General features: G+C 40.9%; 1 protein-coding gene across 1 annotated transcript in view; it reads right to left on the bottom strand.

The window, feature by feature from the left end:
• Positions 1-4544: 4544 nt before the first annotated feature.
• LOC109683319 (uncharacterized) overlaps positions 4545-22726 on the bottom strand; it is a 56701-nt gene continuing 38519 nt past the window's right edge. Inside the window, exons 5-13 of the mRNA XM_074046269.1 lie at positions 22225-22296; positions 21569-21649; positions 17386-17457; positions 16813-16887; positions 12555-12673; positions 8845-10619; positions 8404-8508; positions 6002-6048; positions 4545-4682 (exon numbers count right to left, since the gene is read on the bottom strand). Of these exons, the coding sequence (XP_073902370.1) occupies positions 4574-4682; positions 6002-6048; positions 8404-8508; positions 8845-10619; positions 12555-12673; positions 16813-16887; positions 17386-17457; positions 21569-21649; positions 22225-22296 (2455 nt within the window). The 3' untranslated portion in view covers positions 4545-4573. The remainder of the gene's footprint in view (positions 4683-6001; positions 6049-8403; positions 8509-8844; positions 10620-12554; positions 12674-16812; positions 16888-17385; positions 17458-21568; positions 21650-22224; positions 22297-22726) is intronic.

The following is a 22726-nucleotide window of genomic DNA, read 5'->3' as shown; positions in this document are numbered from 1 at the left end:
GCGATCTGGTACATGCCATTAGATAACTGACTCTCTGATACAGAGATTGAGCCAAAAAGACTGGAGACCCTCTGAGCTGGTATATTAGTGGAGCCTTGGAATGGGTAGGGATTTTTACCCCAGGCTCCAAGTCTTCCCCTCCATGCCAACTACTCATTGATTTTCCTGGGCACAAACTTCCTCGCCCACTCTCGGGGGACAGTAGCACCAAATGCTGCACGTGTAAATTAGTGTGATTTTTTTAGGGAGAGGTATTTCTGAGCAGAATGATAACAGTACACTCTTTGTATCCCAAGCTTTCAGAGGAGGCAAGTCAGGGCGGGCTGATTAGGACTGTGGGTACACCAAGGCTGGAGTTTCTGTATGGAAGGAGCCTGTCTTGGGATGTATTACATGTTCATAGGACTAGGGAAGCAGGGAACATCTATGCTACCTTTTTGGATACTGCTTGGTGGTGAGATGACCTCGTTAGCCTAATTTTTCCAATTGAGCTTGCTGGTTCCTGTTGAGCTAGAAAAGCCCCTGCTGAATCAAACTTCTTATCTGGAGCTCCATTTTCCTCCCAATTCCTGCTTAGTCCAGACCCCTAGTTATCTTCTGCTCTCTCTCTATTTTAGGCCACCATCAAAGGACTCTCCTAAATTCCAAACTTGATCATGTCTTCTCACTGTTTAACCTATCAGTAGTTCGACCTCTGGTTCCTATGCATTTGGGATCATGGTCCCTGGCCCCTATGCAGCCTGTAGGATTTACACTTTTTACTCCTTGCATGCTTGCATGTCATGCTCCTTCATCCCTTATTTCTGCTCCTTTACAGAGAACCCAGAGCTGCACTACTTCTTGATACGCAGCCATAGTTTCATTCAATACACTGTCTTCTCAGTGTGGATTAAGATCTCTGTCATCCTCCCAGCCTAGGAGTCCCCTGAGGAAAGGGACTCTGTCCTAGTCAATTTTTTCCCCAACACAAGGCACAGCATCTTGCATATAACTCCTACCCAGCTTAAGTTCCATCCTTTTATGGACTCTCCCTAGGCCACCTAACTTTTCCTTCAGTGACCTGACACATCTCTGGTCTGCAGCATTTTTGCCCCGATTATATTTCGTCTCATTTCATCATCTTGTTAAGAATGTCTTATTTCTCTGACAGGTTTCACTGGGGTCAGTGAGAGTTTTCATTCATGCAGTGGCATTGGTCTGGTGTCCACCTCTATCACTTAAGTCTCCACTAAGAGCTGTTTTTCTGAGCTATGGTTTGCCCATCAGTAAGACAGAGATAGTCATGTTCTGTGCCACTCAACCCAAGACACCATTCCTCTTCCAGATTACAGTTAGGGGTGGGTGCCTGGCTCAAGGATAGAACAGCTGGCCACAAGCTGGCCGGGCAGAAAGTCTGGATTTGGGTAGAAATTCTGCCTCATCTAGGTCCAGCTGGACAATGTAGAAACTAAAGCTTGTGGGTTTAATCAATTGTACAATTTAATTGTAAAATCTGATAGCATTACAATAAAAATGACCTTCACTTTTTGTGTCAAATTTAAAATAATGCAAATAAGACACCATAAAGCTTCTTGGAATCCTGTTTCACACTGTGGGAAGGCCATGGAGGTTTCTTGTTACCTCCTGGCTTTTTGTCCAACAGTCTTATTAGGGAAACACCTCTATACGGGTACCAGTGGCTTATACCTGTAATCCTAGCTTCCTGGGAGGCTAAGATTGGGAGGATCACAGATTGAGCCAGGTTGGACAAATAATTCAAGAGACCCCCATCTTCAGAATAGCCAGAGCAAAATGGACTGTAGGTATGGCTTAACAGTAGAGTGCCTTGCTTTGGAAGCACAAAGCCCTGAGTTCAAACTCCAGCCCCTCCCCCCAAAAAATGAAAGGAAACCAAAAAACAATACCCTGCCCCCCATTAATGAGAGCTGGCTTAGAGCGTTTCTGTCCTTGTGACAACATTGTAACCAAAGTGCCTAGTGCTGTATCTAATCTTGGATGCTCAATAAAAAGTAATGGCCATCATCTTCCCCATCAGTATTATGATTGTTTGAGTGAACACCACTTTTTTGTTACTGCCTTTATTTGTGCTTGCAGCATGGTTTGTACCTCACCATACCCCTGTACCCTACAGCAGGGCAGTGTAATGGTTAAGTGGCTTTGGAGTCTACTGGTCCTGGGCTAAAAACCTAACTCCTTATTTTGGATGTGTGGCCTTAAGCACCTAGGTAGGTTATCTACAGTCTTTGAACCCTGCTTCCTTCTATATCAAATGATGATAAAAATCAAAACAAACAATAACAACAGAAACAAACCAAACAACAACAATAAGAACAAAAAGCCAAAAACTCTATGCTTCTGTGACTGTAGGGCTTTCTCTTGATGAAAGACTGTGAAATGCCTAACAAAGGGCCTGGCACCAAGTAAACTGATTGTAAGTGGTAGTTGTTTTTGCTTCCTCTTATTATTACTATTTAATCTTATGCTTTAAATTCAGTAAATTTTTTTTGACTCACTTGTCACCACCCAAGGAGAAACACTGATTTTCATTTTCAGGAAGGAACTATGGGAAGCATCAAGAGAAAAGGGGTCTCCTGCCCACAATTAGCTAACTCATCAGCCAGATGACGAACTGACAGGCCACTCACTGCTTGGAACCCTAACCAGCAAATCACACTGAGGTGCTCTCCAGGCACACTGCTCCTCCAGGAGACCTGGGGCTCTTCATCCATTTGTGGCTGATACTGTTCTTCATCTCATATTACTGGAATACCAGCATTTTCTCGTGATCAGTAGGTAGATTAGTCTTGTTTACCCTGATTTTCTTTTACTCACAGTTGTGCTTAACACTAACTATTTTTGAGCATGGAGTGAAGGAACCCTTGCATCCTCTGCAAATGGCCACTTGCAATCATGTAGCTATGGATGCCAGTTGGACAAGGCAGGAAGAAGATAGGTTTGGAGGAGAGCAGAGTTGGAAGGAGCTGAGCAGCACATGTGGGACCCTCAGTGGAAATGGGAGAGGCTGGGGCAGTCGAAGTGAATGGAGAAGTAGCCCCACCACTTTAGTTTTGGAAATAAAGGCTAGGGAGGGAAATCTTAGGAAATTACCGCCCTTGCACATTCTTACACTATCCCTCTTTGTGTCTCCCTACTAGTTGTCCAAGGGTTGATTTGTACGTGTGTGTGTGTGTGTGTGTGTGTTTGTGTGTGTGGTACTAGGGTTTGTACTCAGGGCCTACAGCTTGAGCCATTCTACCTGCTCATTTTTTGTAAAGGTTTTTTTTTTTTTTTTTTTGATATAGGGTCTCACAAACTATTTGCTTGGGCTGGCTTCAAACTGAGATCTTCCTGATCTCTGCCTCTTGAATAGCTGGGATTACAGGCGTGAGCCACCAGTGGCTAGCAGGGTTGAGATTTTTAAAAGAAAAACAAACTATCAATTTTCTACCTGCTTGTCAAAATGGAAAACCCTTCCAAGACAGGACCATACTCATGTAATAGTTTGAGGGCTTGGGGGGAAAAAAAAACAAGACCTGGCCACACACTACAGTAGACTCACTGATATTCTAGTGACCCCAACATTTAGTGAGTAGGTCTAGAGGTGTACAGTTCCCTGAGGGCAAGAGGTCAAATACCTTAGAAATGACTGGTTCTTGGTGAACTAGAGGAAAGGGCAAGAGAACAATTGGAATTTGACTTAAAAATCTACACCCCTTGAAGATATGTTTTCTGATGCTCAGAGGATGATTACACTGGAGGAGGTAGGGCAAGAAGCACTTTCACTGCCTAAACTGCCTCTTGCAGAAGCTAGACTGCCACAAAGGAGTCCAGCATCAGTTCTGGTTTTCCTGCCTATGTCCTTGTAATTTGCACATACATTATTTAACTGTTTAGGTTTTAATTTCTTACTACAGGGAGAGAATTGGTTATAAATTTCATACATTTTAATGAGAAAAACCATGCTGCATTAGAAGACAAAATTTGTCAGTTTCTGAGGCAGGAGAGGCATCACTGCATAGGCTGAGTGGAGAGCAACTCAAGCCAGTTCCCTCTTCTCAGCCTCTGGGGCTGAATCTCCCTCCTTTGGAACTGTTATGATGACGTGGCTGAGCTCCCTGGGAGAATAATGCAAGCCTTTTTCTCTTGATGTTCCAGAAGCCTCCATGAGGATCTCGCTGGGAGAATAATGCAATCCTATTTCTCTTGACGTTCCAGAACTGTCTATGATGACTTCGCTGAGTTCACTTGAAAAGATTGCAATCCTTTTTCTCTTGAAGTTCTACAACTGTCTATGATGACTTCCCTGAGCTCCCTGGGAGAAGAACAATGCAAGACTTTTACTCTTTAAAGTCCCAACTTTTTCTTACTCCTGTGTTAGCTAGGAATCTTAAATCACCCCTCCGCCATTTACCCTGCATCCTTATTGAAGATCTTGTCATCAGAAGAGTCTGTGTCATGTAGCTTCTGGCCCATACTTTTCTTGGGTGTGACACTGATCGATCTGTACATACCCTTAAGCCAATTTGGCCACCTTAACCCAAAGAAGCCCTCCTAGGAAAGAGAAGGGGAGATATTAATTCTGCTTTCCCTCCGTTTTCCAGCCACAGTGCCAAGTCCTCTTCAAACTTGCCTGACTCTCACTTTCCTTTTTGTTTCTCCTGCGCAGAAATCCGAAAAATCCCCTTGGAGGAAAACACATGCACAAGGCAGTTAGTGAGTCATGTTATTTTACATGTCTCTTAAAATGTACATCTCAGGTCTTACTAAGACAAAAACTTGTGCTTTGGTCCATAATCACAACAAGCAAAGTCACCCCAGACCTGGGGGCTTTAAAATAATTCCATGCATCCAGGAGCTGTCCATGTCTGCCCCAATGAGCCTGACAATGTCTGGGAAGCCCTTTGTATGGGGTGTGGCTTGGAGTGTAGACAGGATCAGTAGTCCCACTTATCCCCTCTGCTGTGTGCCCTTGTGCAGTGAACAAGCTGCACAACCACACTGGGAAGAAGCATTTCACACTCTCAGAGCCTTTCATATTAGTCCTCTTCAGATTTGGCTCTCATGCATCATTCACTTACTGGGGCGGGGTGGGGGGCAGGGTGAGGGAGAAGGTAGTTCTGTTTTCCTAGCTGCTTTCCCCATAAGTGGACTCATAGGCAGCCAAAGTAAATATATGAGTCCAACTAATGAAGTATCTAGCTCATAGATTTTCCTACTGAGGCTGTTACTAATAAATGCAGCATGGAATCAGTTTAAAGGCTAATACTAGCACTAAAAGACAAAGTATCTTGTGTGTATTGTTCTAGAAACTACGTTCATTGCATGGTATGTGAGTACTGATTCGTGATATAAAATGTAATCACAGCCCAACCACAGTGTAAGTAATGGAGAAGTGTCAGGCTTCAAAGGAGCCACCTTCCTGAGACTCACTAGCAGTATGACCATGGGACAAGATGTTTACCCTTTTTCTTTCCCATTTCCTTATGATAAACAGAAGAGACCAACTACTGTCTAAGGTCTTTCCTAACTAAAGATCTATGAGGTTTGGTTAAAAGAGAGAGTAGAGATGAGAAGGTAGCTAATAGGATTGAGAAGGTCAGTTTTCACACTACTTTACAGGAAGGACTCAGAAACTCCATCTTTCACCAGCCCTGCCTAACATCCTGGGGCATCCCAACAGAGGCCCCAAAGCCTCCAGTAAAGTCTCTGTCTGAGCTAGATGCCCACCACCAGCAGGAGCACGCATGACCTCTTACTCTTTGCCCTCTTTGCTTGAGGGACTGGTGATAGTAAAGTCCTGGCTTCCTCTGCCTTGACTATGGAACTACTTTTGCTGGAGCCAGTCGAAACCCTATGGGAAATGAGTATTCTTCCGGCATCTGGGTGTTTACACACTGTGAAACCAGTGAGTTCTACGTGCTTCCCTAGAGATGAGAGATGAGTTCTAAGTTCTCCCCTAGTTCTCAGACCCTCATGAAAAGAGTGCTAGATCTATATTTACCTTGAGGACCCTTCTCTATCATCCTCTGTTCTTCTGTGGGAATAAATCTGTTTTGGAAGAAAGCACAATTATGATTATCCACCACAGGAAACATTATCTTCAAATCTTTATCCATCCCTTTAAGTCTTACTAACTCATGTAACTTTTCTTAACACAGGAATTCTAGTCTGTCGATAGTTCTTTTTCTCTTCCACAGTTCCTAACTTAGGAACTTGCATGCAGCTGGCACTTGATAACATTGTACTGACTGTTTTAGATAAAATTCAGTGGAGAATTCTCAATAAAAACCCTTTAAATCGCAAAAGGAAACATCCTTATGTGGATTAAAAAAAAAAAAGTATCTACCAGAAAGCAAACTAGCAGTGCTGTTTTTAGAGCAAAAGCAAGAGTAAAATGTTTCTTATTAGTGCTTCAATCATCCCTGTTGATGAGGTCCCAGTCAATGTAATAAGGCAAACAAATGGGTTATAAGCATTAGAAAGGAAGGGCCAAAATATTATTTGTATGTGAAATGATGAACAATTCAAAAAGCCCAAGACAATCAAATAAAATTTAATTGGCACCAATTGAACTCACTAATGTAATTAGATAGAAAATGAAGAGATCAGCCCGAACACCTCCATAGCTTTCCCATGTATCACCAATAGGAATTAGAAAAATGAAAGAGCTCCTTACACTAGCAATAAAGATGTAGGAAGTCCCTGAGAATAAGTTTACGCAAAGATGTATATGATTTATGTGATAAAATTCCAAAACTCAGGGCAGGGCATGTGAGGATGGGAGGATCATGGTCCTAACCTGGCCTGGGCAAAAACTTGAGATCCTATCTTAAGAATAAACTAGTCATTTGCCTAGCAAGTGTGAGATCCTGAATTCAAACCCCAGTACAAAACAAAGAAACAAACAAACAACCCAAACCAAAAATCCCATAAGCTCTGAGGCAAGGTGTGGGGTGAGGATGGGGGCTGATCGATGTGGTGGTTTCCACTGGAAACACACCTGCTCTTTACAGCCCTGACTCCCTTCCCAGTGAATTGTATTTGTCCTGTTTTACATTAAATGTATTCATTCATTCAATGGTTTTTGATGGTTTTCCTTGGATCTCAGTGTTTCAGATATTTCCCAGTATTGTCTCTAAGGAGGCAAAACAGAGCACTGGTAGTAAGTGGTTCAAGTTTTATGGCCAGGAAAATTGGAGGCTTTTATGCCTTTGGTTTTGTCACTGGGGCCTTAAATGATCTTCATTTGTAAAACAGGACTGATGAGATCTGCCTCACAGGATTTTTGTGAGGACTATATCAGATCTATGGAAAACTCTTTGTCCTATGCCTAGCACCCATAAATCTAAGATTGCTATGGCACCAGAGGCAAGGTGGTCAAATCTACCAAAGGTTCCTGCCCATGGTATCAGACTTAGAAAGCTCTTTCCACCACAAAACTATAAAAGTATGGCCTGTGTTTAGTTTCTCTCTCTCTCTCTCTCTCCTCTCAATCTTTATCTCTCTCTCCCTTCTTCCCTCCCTCCATCTCCCTCTGGCTTGTCTCCCAGTCTGTCTTTATATTTATGGAAATATATTTGTTTAGGGTGAAGTGTAGCAGTGTTTTGTTACTTGCTCTTAAATAGTTAGGCAGCTCTTCTATTACCGTTTGTTCCACTGACTAGAATTATTAGAAGGTGACCTTTGAAGTCTTAGGCTAGAAGTGTAGCTCAGTGGTACAGTACATGCTCAGCATGTGAAAGGCCCTTTTTTAATTCCAGCACACACACAAAACTTGGGAAGACCTAGTCTGTCTGTTGCTGGACTCTGCATGCTACTTTAAATAAATATTGAATTGTATTATTCCTCTTTGTGGAGTTGACCCAATGCCTTATATCTCTCTTCTTTTGACTACCATTACCTTCTATTTCAGGTAAAATATTGCAGGCTTTTTGTCCTTTCAAAGAGCCTATCGTTTAAACAGCAGAGGAAATAATGTAAACATAAATAAACACAAATGCAGCTTGAACTGAACATACAAATTAAAAGCAGTATACGAGTTTATAGAAATTTCAAGAATGGCTGTAAGCTACTGGGAGATGCAGAGGGTACTGCCTGTGCAGTGGCCAGTGATCAGCTTCCCAGAGGTCTTCACAAACTAACCCCATGCTGGTCCCTGACTCCTAGATACACAATTAGACTCTGTAATCTTACTAATATGGCAGGATTGACCCAAATTCCGAATGCTATGTAATGGCTTGACATTGAGAAATATGATTCTATAGAAAGAACACTGTGTACACCATCACGGAATTACCTTTCTGTAGAGAGTGGGAAAATGCCTTTGGTTTTCAGTTTGTGGGGTCTGATTCTATTACAAAGACAACACATATCCTGGAAACCTGAATGAATTGTGGTTCTTACCTCAATGAGACAGAAAATTATAATCAAGATCGTAACTCCCATGGCCACAGGTATTGCCAAGATAAGTTTGTTTTCATAACCATATGCTGGAACTTCTTGTGTGAGCTAAAAAGAAAAATAATAGTTTTTGTTAAGTAGCAAGGAGATGGGAAGGATGAAAACTATTTAAAACCCCATTGTTCCAGATGAGTAGCTTGTAGGTTCTTAAAGAATGCAAATATGTTACATGCCTTATTAATTTGCATTTTTCTATTAAATTTTATCTGTTTTAGGTCCACTTCAGTCTCCAAAGGAGCAAAATGGGGGACACAGTCTTAGCCTCATAACTTTGCACTGCACTAGCACCCCTGGTCTTCCTGCTTCCTGCCTAAGCATGGGAAATCTTGGGCGTATCCTGAATGATGGGAAAATCAGGGTCTTATGTTTTACAGATTTCCTCACCTCACTTGATTCCTGCCCCTTCTGTCCACGCTGAAGCTCTGTACTGTCACTGATGTAGTCCTCTGTTTTCCAGTGGTCTGTATCCCAGTCAGTTCTGGACACACTGTGTTCTCGCTCCTCACTGAGAAGTTTCATTAGGTAGCCTGTTCTGAGGATGAGCTTAGAACAGGCCTTCTGCACATCAGCATCAGAGCAGTCAACCCCTAAGGTCTTGATCATTTGAGAAAGAAGTGTTCTCACATCATTGTTGGGGATGAGGGACTGAAGCTGCTGGATTAGTTTTGATACAAGAAGGTCAGCCAGGGATGCCAGTGTGGTAAGGAGATCTTTGGGCTTGGTGGTTGAGTCAGTGCCCATGTTGGGGTACTCCCATTGTATCTCATTGGTTTGTTTCACAGTTGGTATTTTGAATGCACCCACACTGGAATCTGCATCAGCAGCATCTTCCTGGTTTGTGGCTTCAGAGAAACTTTCTTCTGGCTCATCAGTGTTTGCCATAAGAGCATTTTCTTCAGTCTGTATTTGTATAGGAGTGTCCTCTGTAACAGGTTCTGAAAGAGCATATAATTCTGAAAAAGGGTTGTCCTGAGAACTCAGGTCTCCCAAAGATGCAATGGCCCTTTGTGAAGGGGAATTTATGAGGCTCCTCACCGCAGGGAAGGGAGGCCTGTGTGCAAGCAGCATGCTCAAGCGAGACTTTTTCTTTCTGACCTTTTGAGTCAGTTTTGACTTAGGTGTTCCATGGACCACACGAGAGCCTGTTTTATGAAGGAGATTTTTTCGGTCATGTATGATTGGTTTAGAAGCCTCTATGTTTTTAACTCTAGCATTTGCATCTTCTAAAACAAACATGGTGTCGGTTAAGTCTTTTGCTTTATTTCTGACGTCAGGTAGTGGTTTTGCAATAGTAGACATGTCCGCTGAGTATGGATTCAGGGAAGAAGAGACAGTTGCCTTCTGTTCTTCTGTGAGTGAGGGGTCTGTTTGGAAGGTGAATTCCTCTGATTTCCATGGCTCCTGTACCATGGGAAGCTTCTGCAGCTCCCCTAGGGATGGTCTCCTAAGCCTTCTTTCTGCACCAATATTCTCCATAAGAGGCAGGGCACTCTGTCTCCCCCAGATGCTCTGTTTCCTCACTTCCTTGAAATGCCTTTTCTGTATGCTTTTTGGCCCCTTGAGGACTCTGTTCACCCTCTGCAGCCTTTTCTCTGCAGTCTCTGCCAGGCTGTTTTCCTGGGGTTGGTCAGTATCCATTTTCCATTGAAAGATTTGGCGTTCAGATTTGGGACTAAGAAGGCTAGGCTGCATAAACATGGCTGTTTTTTCTTTTTTAACCTCATCAATTTTTTCCTGAATTTCTGCATCTAACAAACTTTCCAGAAAATAGAGCTTGTTCAATTTACTTTTGTAAGCTGAGTTGTCTGAAGAAGGTTTAAGAGGGGGTCTCCTTGTATCAGTTTTCAAATTACCAGGGGAATTATTTCCATTTTGCACATTGGAAAAAAGCAGTTTAATGAATGGTAACAATTTTGATTCTACATCTTTTAGATTTCCCTGTGAGAAAAATGGCAATAGGTAATTTAGTGCACTAATGAGATCACTTTCATCATCATTAAAGTCTGGCTGCTCATTTATGAAGCCAGAAGAGCTGACACCATTTTGGTCCTCATATCCCCTTTCTGGTTCAATAGTCAACTCAGTGTTTGTGCTCTTCTTCCGGGTCTGTAACACCTTCATGAATTTTCCTTCTGTGTTCTCTATAGATGCTTCTTCAACTGTCAAAAAAAAAAAAAAAAAAAAAGACTGCTGTTGAGAAGGGGAAGACTGGTGGACAGTTTTTTTTTTTTTCTTAAATCAGATCATCGCTACAAATCACAGACAAAGTAGAGGGGAGGCATTATTTGAGTGTCGTTTAAAGGGGAGAAAAATAAGCCCAAACTTTAAACCTATGAAATGGCAACAAAGAGAGAAAAAGACAACTTTGACAAAGTAGCTACCTATTCAGAACATTCCATAGTGTGAAATACAGGAACTCTGGTTAGGAAAGCCAAATGCCCAATACTCAATAAAATACCAAGACTGGAAGACAAATATTTGCCTGCTCAGCAAACCTCTTCACATTCACAGTTCCCATATTGTCCTGACTCAGACACAGAAGGATAACAAAGCTTCTCTCTCAACTCCCCTTCCCCATACTGTGTTCTTGCTACTGTCACAGAGAGCCAGATGAAGGACAGTCCTATGAGGGGAGCATTCTTTCGCTAAGAAATCTTCAGGTGGCCTGTCCCCCTCCACCTACCCATTTAGTTCCTTTGCTTGGGCTCTGATCCCATGTAGCCTAACCCCCATAACAGAAGACTCTATACCAAACAAAAACAAAAACACTCTACCATTCCTGGATTTTTCCTTAAATTTGGTCAGGGAGCTGGGATATGCAGGTCAAGGAATTTTCAGTTTGCCTGGCTGTATGTCTCTGTGCAATGTGCAACAAATCTGTAGAGTAACAGCAACTTCTGGGGAAACACGTCTTGAGGTCCTAAATCCCTGGGGGGAAAGCTACTTTTTTTTCTTTTCTGTCCTTTTTTGTTTTTTCTCTTTTTTAAACTTTATTTTTATTTTGAAAAGATACTTTAGCCCAATGTTTGAACTGCTTTCATTTCATTACTAACAATTCCAACTTGGGAGCCATCCAAAGCATCTGATTGCATCGAGGTCAGCTGGAGTATGGTGTAGTTAGGCTTTTTTTTTCCAGGACATTTGAGAGTATTTGTGGTGGTAATGAGAGTTAGAGCAGGAGACAAGGGTGATGAGGAAGGAAGAATGTGGACTCCTGGAGAGCCCAGAACTGGGGACAGATGATCCAGGTATTGGGATAAAGCACATGGCACCTGAGATCTTATTTTCCTCAGGATAAAAGGAAATGAAAAAGTATGTTTTTCATGCGGGTAAAACGAGAATAATGTTACTGCTGAAAAATTGTTTTGAACACTGGGTTCACGTAAGTCACAAAGTGACTTCACCAGTAGGCTTGTGTTTTCAAGCTATCAGGATATCAAAGCACTGATATTTTGGAAGCCAAGACATTAGTGATAATGACAAGATATAATACCTACATATACCCATAAAAGCACCTAAGGGATCTGTGCATAGATAGAAAAGCCTCAACTGAGAGTGAGTTCAGAGTTGGACAGTCTAAGCATGAAGAGCTCTCACTTCATTAGGAGAGTAAGGCAGTAATTGCTAGTTACAGAATTATAAACTCCCAGATTCCAAATAAGAGAGTAGCACTTACTTTTTTTTTTTTTATATAAAATTGCAAAAACAAACAAGCAAAACGCTGCCCTGTAGGTCAGGGAGCACTTGAGACATAACACATATAAAAGCTACTTACAAGCTGCATGACACTGTATGAATAAGTGATCCCTGGATGTCAAAGCCCCAAGGGGAGAATACAGTACAGTGACCATTAATATTATTCCCTGCCTCTTCTAGGTCCTTGCCCATATGGAAGAGTTCTATTAGAAATTATGCAATGACAACTAAGAACCTGACATTGAGCACGGGAGCAGTTCAGAAATTTAGGAAGTTTAACTCTGGGTGAATAAATAAAAGTAAAGCAATTACATTATTAGTTTAATAATTTATCACTATTTAGAAACTGAATATTAGAAATTAAAATTAAAACATTTTTCAAAAGACAACGGACTCACGACACTGTGTGGTGTTTGGCAGACATTCATTGTCACAATGCAGCTTGACTGTCTTGCAGACAACTTCAATGTTACTTTTATATTGGCAGAGGCAGCAGGCCATATGGCTAGGTAAGATCCTACAGATGGAAACACAGATAATTAAGTTAATGGAAAGGGGGTACTGAAGGGTGGAAGAGGAAGGCCACAGGGCTGTGCAAAAAGAACTCTTCAGGTAGCACATAACCTGGACAGGTTGGAAAGAGCCCAAAGGTAAATTGCTGCTCTTGCATATTGAAAATAAACAGGAAGGAAGACAGGTGCCTAACTGAAGGATCGGCATGGCAGTGGGTGTCCTATGCCTAAAATAGAGTGCTAAGGATTAGAATTGGGTGACATTGGTCTGTAGTATCAATCAGAAGCATCTCCTCTCAACTCAAGTCTCAGTCTGGGTTGGCAGTGCACAGGAAGGAGGCAGACTTCTATGATAAACTCCCAACTTAGGAAGTCACTTTCTCAATTCCCATCGGAAGTGGCAAATACTAGAAATTATTCTGGGCATTAAAAACAGCATAGCTTAATCCATATTGTGTGGTTAGAAAACACTGTGTAAATCTGGGCAATCTGAGCACACAAAAAACTAGAGGGCTAGGGGTGCAGCTCAGTGGCAGAGGGCTTGTCCAGATGTCTGAGAAGATCCTGGCTTTGATGTCAGCATCACCCACACAAGAACTGTAAAGATGATAATAAGGTACAGCATAAATAAGAGGAATCCTGTACCCATAGTAATACTCAAAAAAAAAAAAAAAAACAAAAAACCAACAGGTGGAGGAGGGCTGTTCAGTAATAGAATAATGCAAGCTAATAAATGTAGAAGGAATGACAGAATTAGAAAAGCATCATTTTGTGAGCACCAAGTAATAACTGGTTTGAATAAGGATTCTCACTGATGCATAGGTGGGTGAAAAGATGCTTCAGGGCAGCATCTTCAGTGATCTCTAATTGATGGTCCACTGGTTATATCATAATGATGAAGCGAGAATTTGAAGATCTTCAGGATGCCACTTTAATCAGATGACTAGACAGTAGCACGGGTCACCTGAAATCATGTGGTATATCACAGGGTTAACCTAAATTTAGTCTTGAGGAAAAGACAAATCCAGATTGTGGAACCATTTACAAGACAACTGTCTCAGACTGTTTAAATGTCCCAATGTCATGAAAGACCAAAAAAAAAAAAAGTGGTGAAATGTTTTAGACTAAAGGAAATAACAGCTGGTCTGTGAATAAAAACAGACTTAAAGAGCATTACTGGCTTATGGCCAAGATGGAGTGACAGGAACCAATTTAAACTTACAACCGAAACAGCAATAAAATATATGAAAGAACAAGTTTTCAAGACATTGGGTATCAGACAGTCATTAAATGGGAAGTAAATGAAGTGAGCCCCGTGATTTCCCTACCTGTTAGTCCCTGAGAAAACAGAATCCTTTCCTCTTCTAAGTTGTTTTCTCAGGTAGTCTGTCATAGGGATGCAAAGCTGACTAACACACTAGCTTACCACTCCGAGAGAGTTTCCAGGTTACAAAGTAGGGAAGGAACACAAGCAGAGACTGATGATCTCCTTACTTAAGGAAATGGACTTGAGGGCTGGTTGAGTGGCTCAAGTTGTAGAGAGTCTGCCTTGCAAGTGTGAGGCCCTGAGTTCAAGCCCCATACTACCAATAAATAAATAAATAAATAAATAAAAGAAATGAAACTCGAGATCCAGGTGAACCAAGGTGACTATAATTCAGAGCACAGTACCAGATGAGACAGAGTCACAGAGAAAAAACTCTGGAGCTGTGTCGAAGGATGGTCAAGTATACAGCAAGTGCTAATCAGTGCATGTGTGTGAGGAAACTACTCAGGGGTAGGAAAAGCCCCACCAAACAGATTAGAGGATATGGCACAGGGTTAGGAATACTGCCTGTTCCCACAAGGCAGACTGGAAACCCTAATGATCATAGGGCACTGGGTACTCAAAGGTCTTGCCTTAGTACTTGTCAATAATGACTCTGGATTAAGGGTTACTTTGTGGTCCCTCTTCACAAATCTTCAAAGTTAGAGCCCAAATGGTAAAATTGTTTTGAGTAACATAACCTCACCTGAAATATGATCAAGCATATTTATAGGAATATCAAAATATATACAGCACACAACAAACTCAAATTCACAATGTGTGGAATCCAAAAATTACTAAGGATGCAAAGAGGCAATGATCTGTATTGAGGGGAAAAACAATCAATCAAAACCAACACAGAATTTACATGTATGTTAGAATGAGCACACAAAGACATGAACGAGTTCTTATAAATGTCCATGAGGTACGTACAAAACTTAAAGAGTGAAAATGGCCACAGAGAATGATAGTGTTTTTCCTATCCAAGAAAAAAGCAACAGGGCATGCTGATGCCCGCGTGTAATCTCAGCACTCAGGAGACAGAGAGGCAGGAGGATTGCAAATTTAAGGGCAGCTTGGGGGGAGGATGGAATAAAGGAGAACAGTGGAGCGGGTGAATTTAAGTATGATGTATTTGATACATTGTAAGAACTTGGGTAAATCATACAATGTACCAGTACCCAGCACAAAAATAAAAAAAAAAAGGGAGGGGGGGTTTACATAGCAAGACCCTGTCTCAAAAAAGAAGAAAAGAAGAGAAATAGGAAGGTGGGAGGGAAGGAAGCAAAGGGAAAGGAGGGAGGAAGGACAGGGAGAACACCACTACCTTGGGTAACTAAGAAGCCTGGTTAGTGATGAGGCCTCTGCTATCCAGAGGAAGGCATCTCCCTGACAGTGGGTGATCAACTGGCAGACACTGTATTGGAGGTTGAGGATGATGAGACTGGAGCAGAAACCAAAAGATTTGACAGTGTGGGGATCATAAAAATGATCAGAGCAGAGGGCTAAATGAAGGGCCTTTTCCATACTAACCTTGAGCAATCCTGTCGACTGGCCGAGGAAACATAGGAGAAAATCTTTATGATTGGCTTAGACAATGATTTTTTTGGTCACCACTGTGGGTTTTAAAATTTTTACTAGCATAACTTAACTGTACAAAGGGCTTTCATTGTGGTATTTTCAACAGGCATATGAAGTTCTTTGGTCATCTAGTTTACTCTTTCTTTGCCCCATCCCCTCTCATTCTTAACAGTTTTTCGGGTATATGGATTTTTCTTTTAATATTGTTTTTTTGTTTTGTTTTTGCGTTGGACTGGGGTTTGAACTCAGGGTTTTGCTCTTAGAAGCAGGTGCTCTAACACTTAAGCTGCACCTCTGGTACTATGGTTCTTAACTCAAGGCCTGTACTTGCTAAGCAGGCTCTCTACCACTTGAGCCACACCCAGTCCCTTCCCCACCACCACCCCTCCAATCCCCCTCCACTGCCTTTTTTTTTTTTGCTGAAGTTTTGTGTGTGTGTGTGTGTGTGTGTGTGTGTGTGTGTGTGTGTGAGATTGGGGTTTGAACTTGGGGCTTCAAGAGTGCAAAACAGGTGCTCTACTGCTTGGACCTCCACTCCACATAGCCAAACATAAAGGCTATGTACTGTATGATTCCATATATAAAATGCTCAAAAAGCCAGGTACCAGTGGCTCATATCTGTAATCCTAGCTACTCAGGAGGCAGAGATCAGGAGGATTGTCGTTTGTATGCCAGCCTGGACAAGTAGTTTGAGAGACCATATCTCAAAAAAAAAAAAAAATCATAAAAAAGGGCTGGTGCAGTTGCTCAAGGTGTTGGCCCCGAGTTCAAATCCCACTACCCTCCCCCCAAAAAGAAAGAATGCTCAAAAAAATGCTGGCAGAGTGGCTCACCTGCCTGCCTAGCAAGGACAAGACTCTGAGTTCAAACCCCAGTACCATTAAAAAAAAAAAAAAAAAAAGTTTGATAGTTGCAAGTGGCTAGCAGTGGGTGGATTGGACTGACCCCGAAAGGATGTGAGGGGCTTTTGGAGATGACAGGATCGTGTAATTATCATCAGTGGGGTTGGAGTTACATAGCTATGCAAACCCATTAAACTGTAGACTTAAAAAGTGTAAATTTGGGAGGTTTGGCTCAAGTGGTAGAAGCACCTGCCTAATAGGTGCAAAGCCCTAAGTTCAAAACCCAGTCCCTCAAAAAAAAAAAGTGTGAATTTTATTACATGGAAATGGCATCTCAATCAGCCTGACTTAAGAAATTAACCAAGCAAACCAAAGGAGACTAGGTGATACATAGATCTAATAAAAACTAACTTACAGTTTTTCCAAGTTAAGAGTCATCAGGAGGATGTTCTCAAGTGTCCCAAGTCGCACTTGTGTTTTTCCCAGGTCCCTGGGGGAGAAAGCACACATTCATGAGGAACCTAACACAAAGAGTGTGTACTTAAAAAGACATTTCAAGGAAATGTTATTAGTTCAGGTTTGACTTCCCTATAATACGAGCCATCTCAGAAGTTTGTTACAGAAGTTAATTACTCTTATTGAAGAAATTTAAGTTTACCATTTGCATCATCAAATTAATGACCTTGGCATTGAATAGAGCCTAAGTCCTTTTTCTAACCATTAGCTTACTTCTCATTTTCTGTTACTTTCACTCCTACCCTTTACTCTTTGCTTTCAGGAACAAATGGTATTTGTACTTGTGTTTACACGTTCAATATCTCTGTGTCTTCTTCCCTGACTGGCTGTCTTGTTCATTATAACCCTTTCCTTTGCCAATAACATTTTTTTCAATTACCTAGTTAAAATTCAAATAATGACTTAACCTTTGATGAAGGTAAACAAGAAGAGAAATCATCTCATGACTCCTAAAAAGTACTGCAATACTTACAGGTACTTTAATGCTGGCAATTTAAAAAGATGGGAATCTTCGACAGTTGTCAGAGGATTATGACTGAGAATTCTGAAAAATGCAATGGAATTAAATGGTCATTTTCAATATCTATGAGACTACATGAAAGGTTTGTATTCATTTTTTGTATGAAAATTCTGGGTTAAAAAATAATTTTCTGTCTTTACCTACAAATCACTTTTAGAATCCGTAAACAGCCTTCCTTTGGGACTACCCAAGTCTCTAAAAAAGTAAAGTGGAGAAAAGAGGGGGGAAAGGTAGAAAAAAAATATGCCAAAGAACTTTCAGGTCAAAAACTCTTGAACTGATTACACTGGTAGGGAGCCCTGCCCTGTAGGAAACACTATTTTTAGTGTCCTCCAAAATTCACAAAGGTGCTCATCTTTCAATTTAGAGATGTAAAACAATTCATGACTGATTCACTCAGTTAAGGAAGAAATAGGACCAATTCCTTGGCTTTGAACTGGTGAAAGACACACTCCCATCCCATATTCTCACTTGTATTCTTCTGTCACATCACAGCCTTTGTTGCACTGCAGGTAATTAATCACCTGTCTTCCTATCAGTCTCCCAAACTATCAGCAGGTTAAGGGCAGGGACCACACCTTGTTGTTATCATCCCTGGCATAGAGCTTGAAATTTACTAGGTACTTAACAGGTATTTGTTGAATAAATAAATAACATTCTGTATACATACTATATACATTCTTATTCACTCTCTCTCTCTCTCTCTCTCCCCCCCCTTCTCCCTCCTCCCCCCTCTTTCTGTCTCTCCTTTGGTAGAGGGCCTTGCTATGTAGCCCAGGCTGGCCTTGAAATCCTGGGCTCAAGCAGTCCTCTTACATCAGCCTGTCATTAACTGACCACAGGCTGTGTCTGTCACTGTGTCTGGCATAAATTCACTTTTGATATAAATTTTTACTTCAAAAGGATGGATAGGTTTTCTTTTCAATTCTTTAAGCCAAGTAAACAAAAACAAAAAGTAAAGAAAGAAATAGGAAGAAAACAAAACCTGCCTTTAGGTTAACTCTAACCAAGAATCATTAGCATAACTTCTGTGGAACACACAAATGATTATTACAGCTAGTATCTATTGGGCCGGCAGGCATCTCTGATTATCATTACACACTTAATCGTCACAGTAATCTTGTGAGGTAGATATTATCATTATTCCATTTATAAAAGAGGAAACTGAGGCACAGAGAGGTTATTGTCTCAGGTCACCAAGAAAGTAATAGGCAAGGCTGGAATTTGAACTCAGTTCTGACCCCAAAGCCTGTGTTTAACCTATATGAAGAAAAGGGAGTCACGACAGGTATAACTTAAAACTTAATTCTGAGAGGACTTAGTACAGAAATAACTTTTTGAATATTTTTTCCTTTATTAGAGTATATTACCTATATGGAAATTGGTTACAAGTAACTTTATAAGCCTCATATGCTCATCTGGGAAAGCCTGGAGGAGAATTATAATTCCTTTTTTTAAATTCCCTTTGCCCTGTGGTCATAAGACTTTAGAGATTTAAAATCATGGCACATGGTGACATCAGTGAAAATGATGAAGTAAGAACACAATAATCACCTCATACATGTAGGTATAAAAGAAATGTTATGAGCAGAGGAAGAATTCACTAAGTTTCCAAAAGAAGAGAAGATGGTTTGCTGCACAGATGTGAAGAATAAGATGCAGATGGAAGAAAAGAGGTCAAAATTGCTCAAAACTTTCCAACCTTTACAAATTAAGCAGCCAACGTAAATCATCCCAAAAGGAAAGACCTGAGCTGTTATTTTCATCTTTAATGATTTGGCCTCTCTCAATCTAAGAAGATGCCAGGATTCCAGCACAAATCAAAAGTGATGACCGCAGCCTGAAGCGTGCCAATTTTGAGGCACCTACAGCTATCTATGGGAACCAATGCTAGCGGTCTGGGAGGAAGAACAGGGTGTTTCTGAGACTGCAGCTCAGTTTGCCTTCATAGTGGCCACTCCTGCTTCGTGGATATTCTCAATAGTGGAACAAGTAGTTCAACAGGGAGAAAGCTTGGATTTTCCTTCCTCTTTGTCTTAGTGCTTTTGTTCTTAGCACAATCTTGATGAGACAGACAAGCCCTGTGAAAATGCTCTGTCCAAATAAGATATATACTTTTTACCCGGTAGAATCCTTCAGTTTCTAAAATTGTGGAGCTTGTGTTCTTTGAACCAATGAAGCAACTAAAATAATTTTAAAAACTAAGCCATCAGTCTGGACCTGTGCAGGAGAATGAAGAAGTACTTTAAAGTTGGTGGTGGGCAGGAAGTGCACTTAACATTTAGGACTACCAGCCACTACTGGTTTCTGTATGTGTTCCACTCCTGATTTCATCTGAAACAGAGATAGGATTGCTATGACCATTTGAAGAATGGTGCTTTGCTAACGAGCTTGGCTCCCCTCTGAGGTGGATTTGGGCTCTAACATGCTGCTAACTTGTTGTTTTTCAGTAACATAGAGGCTTTACTCAAGAGATTTATTGGGTTCTAATTACCTGAACCCAGGGGTGAATCTAGTACCAGGCACTATTGGGGTTTGAACCCAGGGCCTTGTGCTTGCTAGGCAGGAGTGTACTATTTGAGCCATGCCCTACCTCTTCTGATTTTCTCATCATCAGGAAGCAAATGTCTTTTCCTGTTAAGATTAACACAGTAACTAGAGATAACAAGTTGGTGCATCCTCCTTTATGAGTCTTTCTTAATTGACCACCCATCCCTAATTTGACTGGAAACCAAAGACCACCCCCTCCCCCTGCCCCCAGGTTCTTTTCCCAAGTAGGAATCAGCAAAGTGATGAAGGGATAAAGGAGGCCGCTACCTCCAGGCACAGGTCAACCCCCCCTCCAATCAGAAAGGAACTTGGGAACCTGAATTTCTCATGCACAAGGAAGGTGGATGATCTTTCCCAGAATAGAGTTTGGAGACTCAAAGTGAAAATTGTCCATCTTGAGTCTAAAATGCCTTTAGGTTCTTCAACATCATAGATTTCTTTCTTTTTTTTTTTTTTTTTGCGATAGGGCCTTCCTATGTAGTCCAGGTTAGCCTTCAACTTGAGCTCCTTCTGCCTCTGCCTCCCAAGTGCTGGGATTACAGGTGTGTAACACCAGGCCTGGAGAACAGCATAGAATTTTAAAATTTTTACTATTATATTTTTGGTAGTGGGGATTGAACTCAGGGCCTTATGCTGGCTAGGCGGGTGCTCTAATACTTGAGCCACATCCCCTTTTTACTTTAGTTATTTTTCCAATAAGGTCTCATGTTTATACCCAGGCATAAACTGTACTGTGATCATCCCATTTACGCTTGTCAGTGGCTAGGATTATAGGCACAAGTTATGGCACCCAGCACATCGTAGAATTTTTAGCTAAAAAGGTATTAAACCCCACACTTCTTGTTGAAGGTAGTAAGGGAAAAAAGTATATGGAGTCAGGCTAGAGCAATGTATTTTCTTTATGAATATTTTTTTACCATATAGCTTAACACAAACACGATGTTTTTTTTTTCTTTTTTGGTGGCACTGGAGTTTGACCTCAGAGCCTCATACTTGCTAGGCAGGTGCTCTTACCGTATGAGCCACTCTGCCAGCAGCATCTTTTTCTTGAAAAATAATGTTCTGAAGAGAGAGGTGCCCTGTGGCAGGTTTTTAGGAATTCTTTTGATTTGTCATTTGGGAGAAACTGACACTGCAAAGGCACCTGCCACATTTGCTTCCTGGAGCATTCTGTGTTCAACTTGGCTCTTTGTAAGCAGCTCTACATTGCAAACATTTAAGCAGTTAGGAACTCTGCATGTGAGATGGAATCAGTGTAAGCTTGTGCGTGGAATTTCACGGGCCTTTCACATATGACAGTGGCACCATGACTATGCTAATTTGAGTGTTACTTGCACGATACCTCCAGTTGCCCCTGCCAAAGATCAGTACTAGGGAAATCAGAGCATGTCACATATAAGTCACACAAGGCTCCTGTCCTGTTGTGCCTTAGTTTCCTTACTTCAAAAAACAGAATGGATCAAGACATACTACTCACAGAATTTGTACAGGGCTTATACCCAGCTAACAGTAATCTAATGAGGTTTTTCTTTTTTTTTAAGACATAATTCAGTTTTGAAACATGCTTATCTTTTATTCCACTTACACTTGCTGTAAAAACTGCATTCCATGCCATGCCTGAAATGTTCCAAAGTTCAACTCTGTGATGAAATTGCAACCAAGATTTCTACAAAAAAAAAAAAGCCAAAGAAGGTAAGGAAAAAGATATTCTTTCAGAACACTCATCATGTGGTAGTGATTCTAACTTACATTTGATGAACTATAACGTCAATACTTTCCTCCTACATTAAAGAAATCTCACTGTGGATGATACTGGCTTATGATTTTACTTTCATATTTACAAATGCAGTGCATTAGATACAAAACAATGAATGCTTGAGGATTACTTGTGTCAAGTGATCTTTATTTCTCTACAACAGGGATTCACATCTTCAGTGCTACTGACATTTCTGGTTGGACAATTTTCTGTCTACTGTAGGATATTTAACACCATCCCTATTGTCTGCCCCCTAGGTGCCAATAGCATATCCACAGCCACCAAGTGTCACCTGGGGGTAAAGTCACACTGATGGAGAAGCACTGCTGTGGAATGTTTCACTCTGTCCTGTAATGATCCTCACATTCATCTTTGCTGCACACTAAAAGAACCTGCATATATACTTTTAGTAACTTTCTATTAGCAAAATTTTAATTATCTTTCAAAATGAGTAACAAGATTCTAGGCATAATCAAGTAACTTACACAAACTTCAAAAAAGGTAGTGATTCAAATGTCCCTCTTTCAATATACTGTATTTTATTACAGGATAAATCTCTAGGAAAAGGAAAACATTGCATCGATTAGTTATTAGATATCTAATTAGCATGAATAGATAGAGTTTAGACTCAATAGTACTGAAAACATAGTTTTTTCTAAACTCTAAACCTTTGGATTTGAACTTTCTAAAGCCCCTAATCTTGTTCCCACCTAAGACTCATCTTCATGATTTTCATAAATAAAACATACAACTGTAGATCTTGAAGGAGTTTGGAGATAATCTTTCCTGATAGCAGGAGGACTATGTGACCTTTTGTATTCTCATCAAATTCCATATTTTGAGCTAAAGGTTTTAAGTTGTATGTATAATGGTAATATTAGGAGGAATTTTCTCTCTCTCTCTCTCTCCACACACACACACACACACACACACACACACACACACACACACGCATATATATCTTCCTGATTTGTTTTTGTTAATCAG

The sequence above is a fragment of the Castor canadensis genome, chromosome 11 (assembly GCF_047511655.1).
Source record: "Castor canadensis chromosome 11, mCasCan1.hap1v2, whole genome shotgun sequence".
Classification (NCBI taxonomy): Eukaryota; Metazoa; Chordata; class Mammalia; order Rodentia; family Castoridae; genus Castor; species Castor canadensis.
This window is presented reverse-complemented; position numbering and strand designations above follow the sequence as displayed.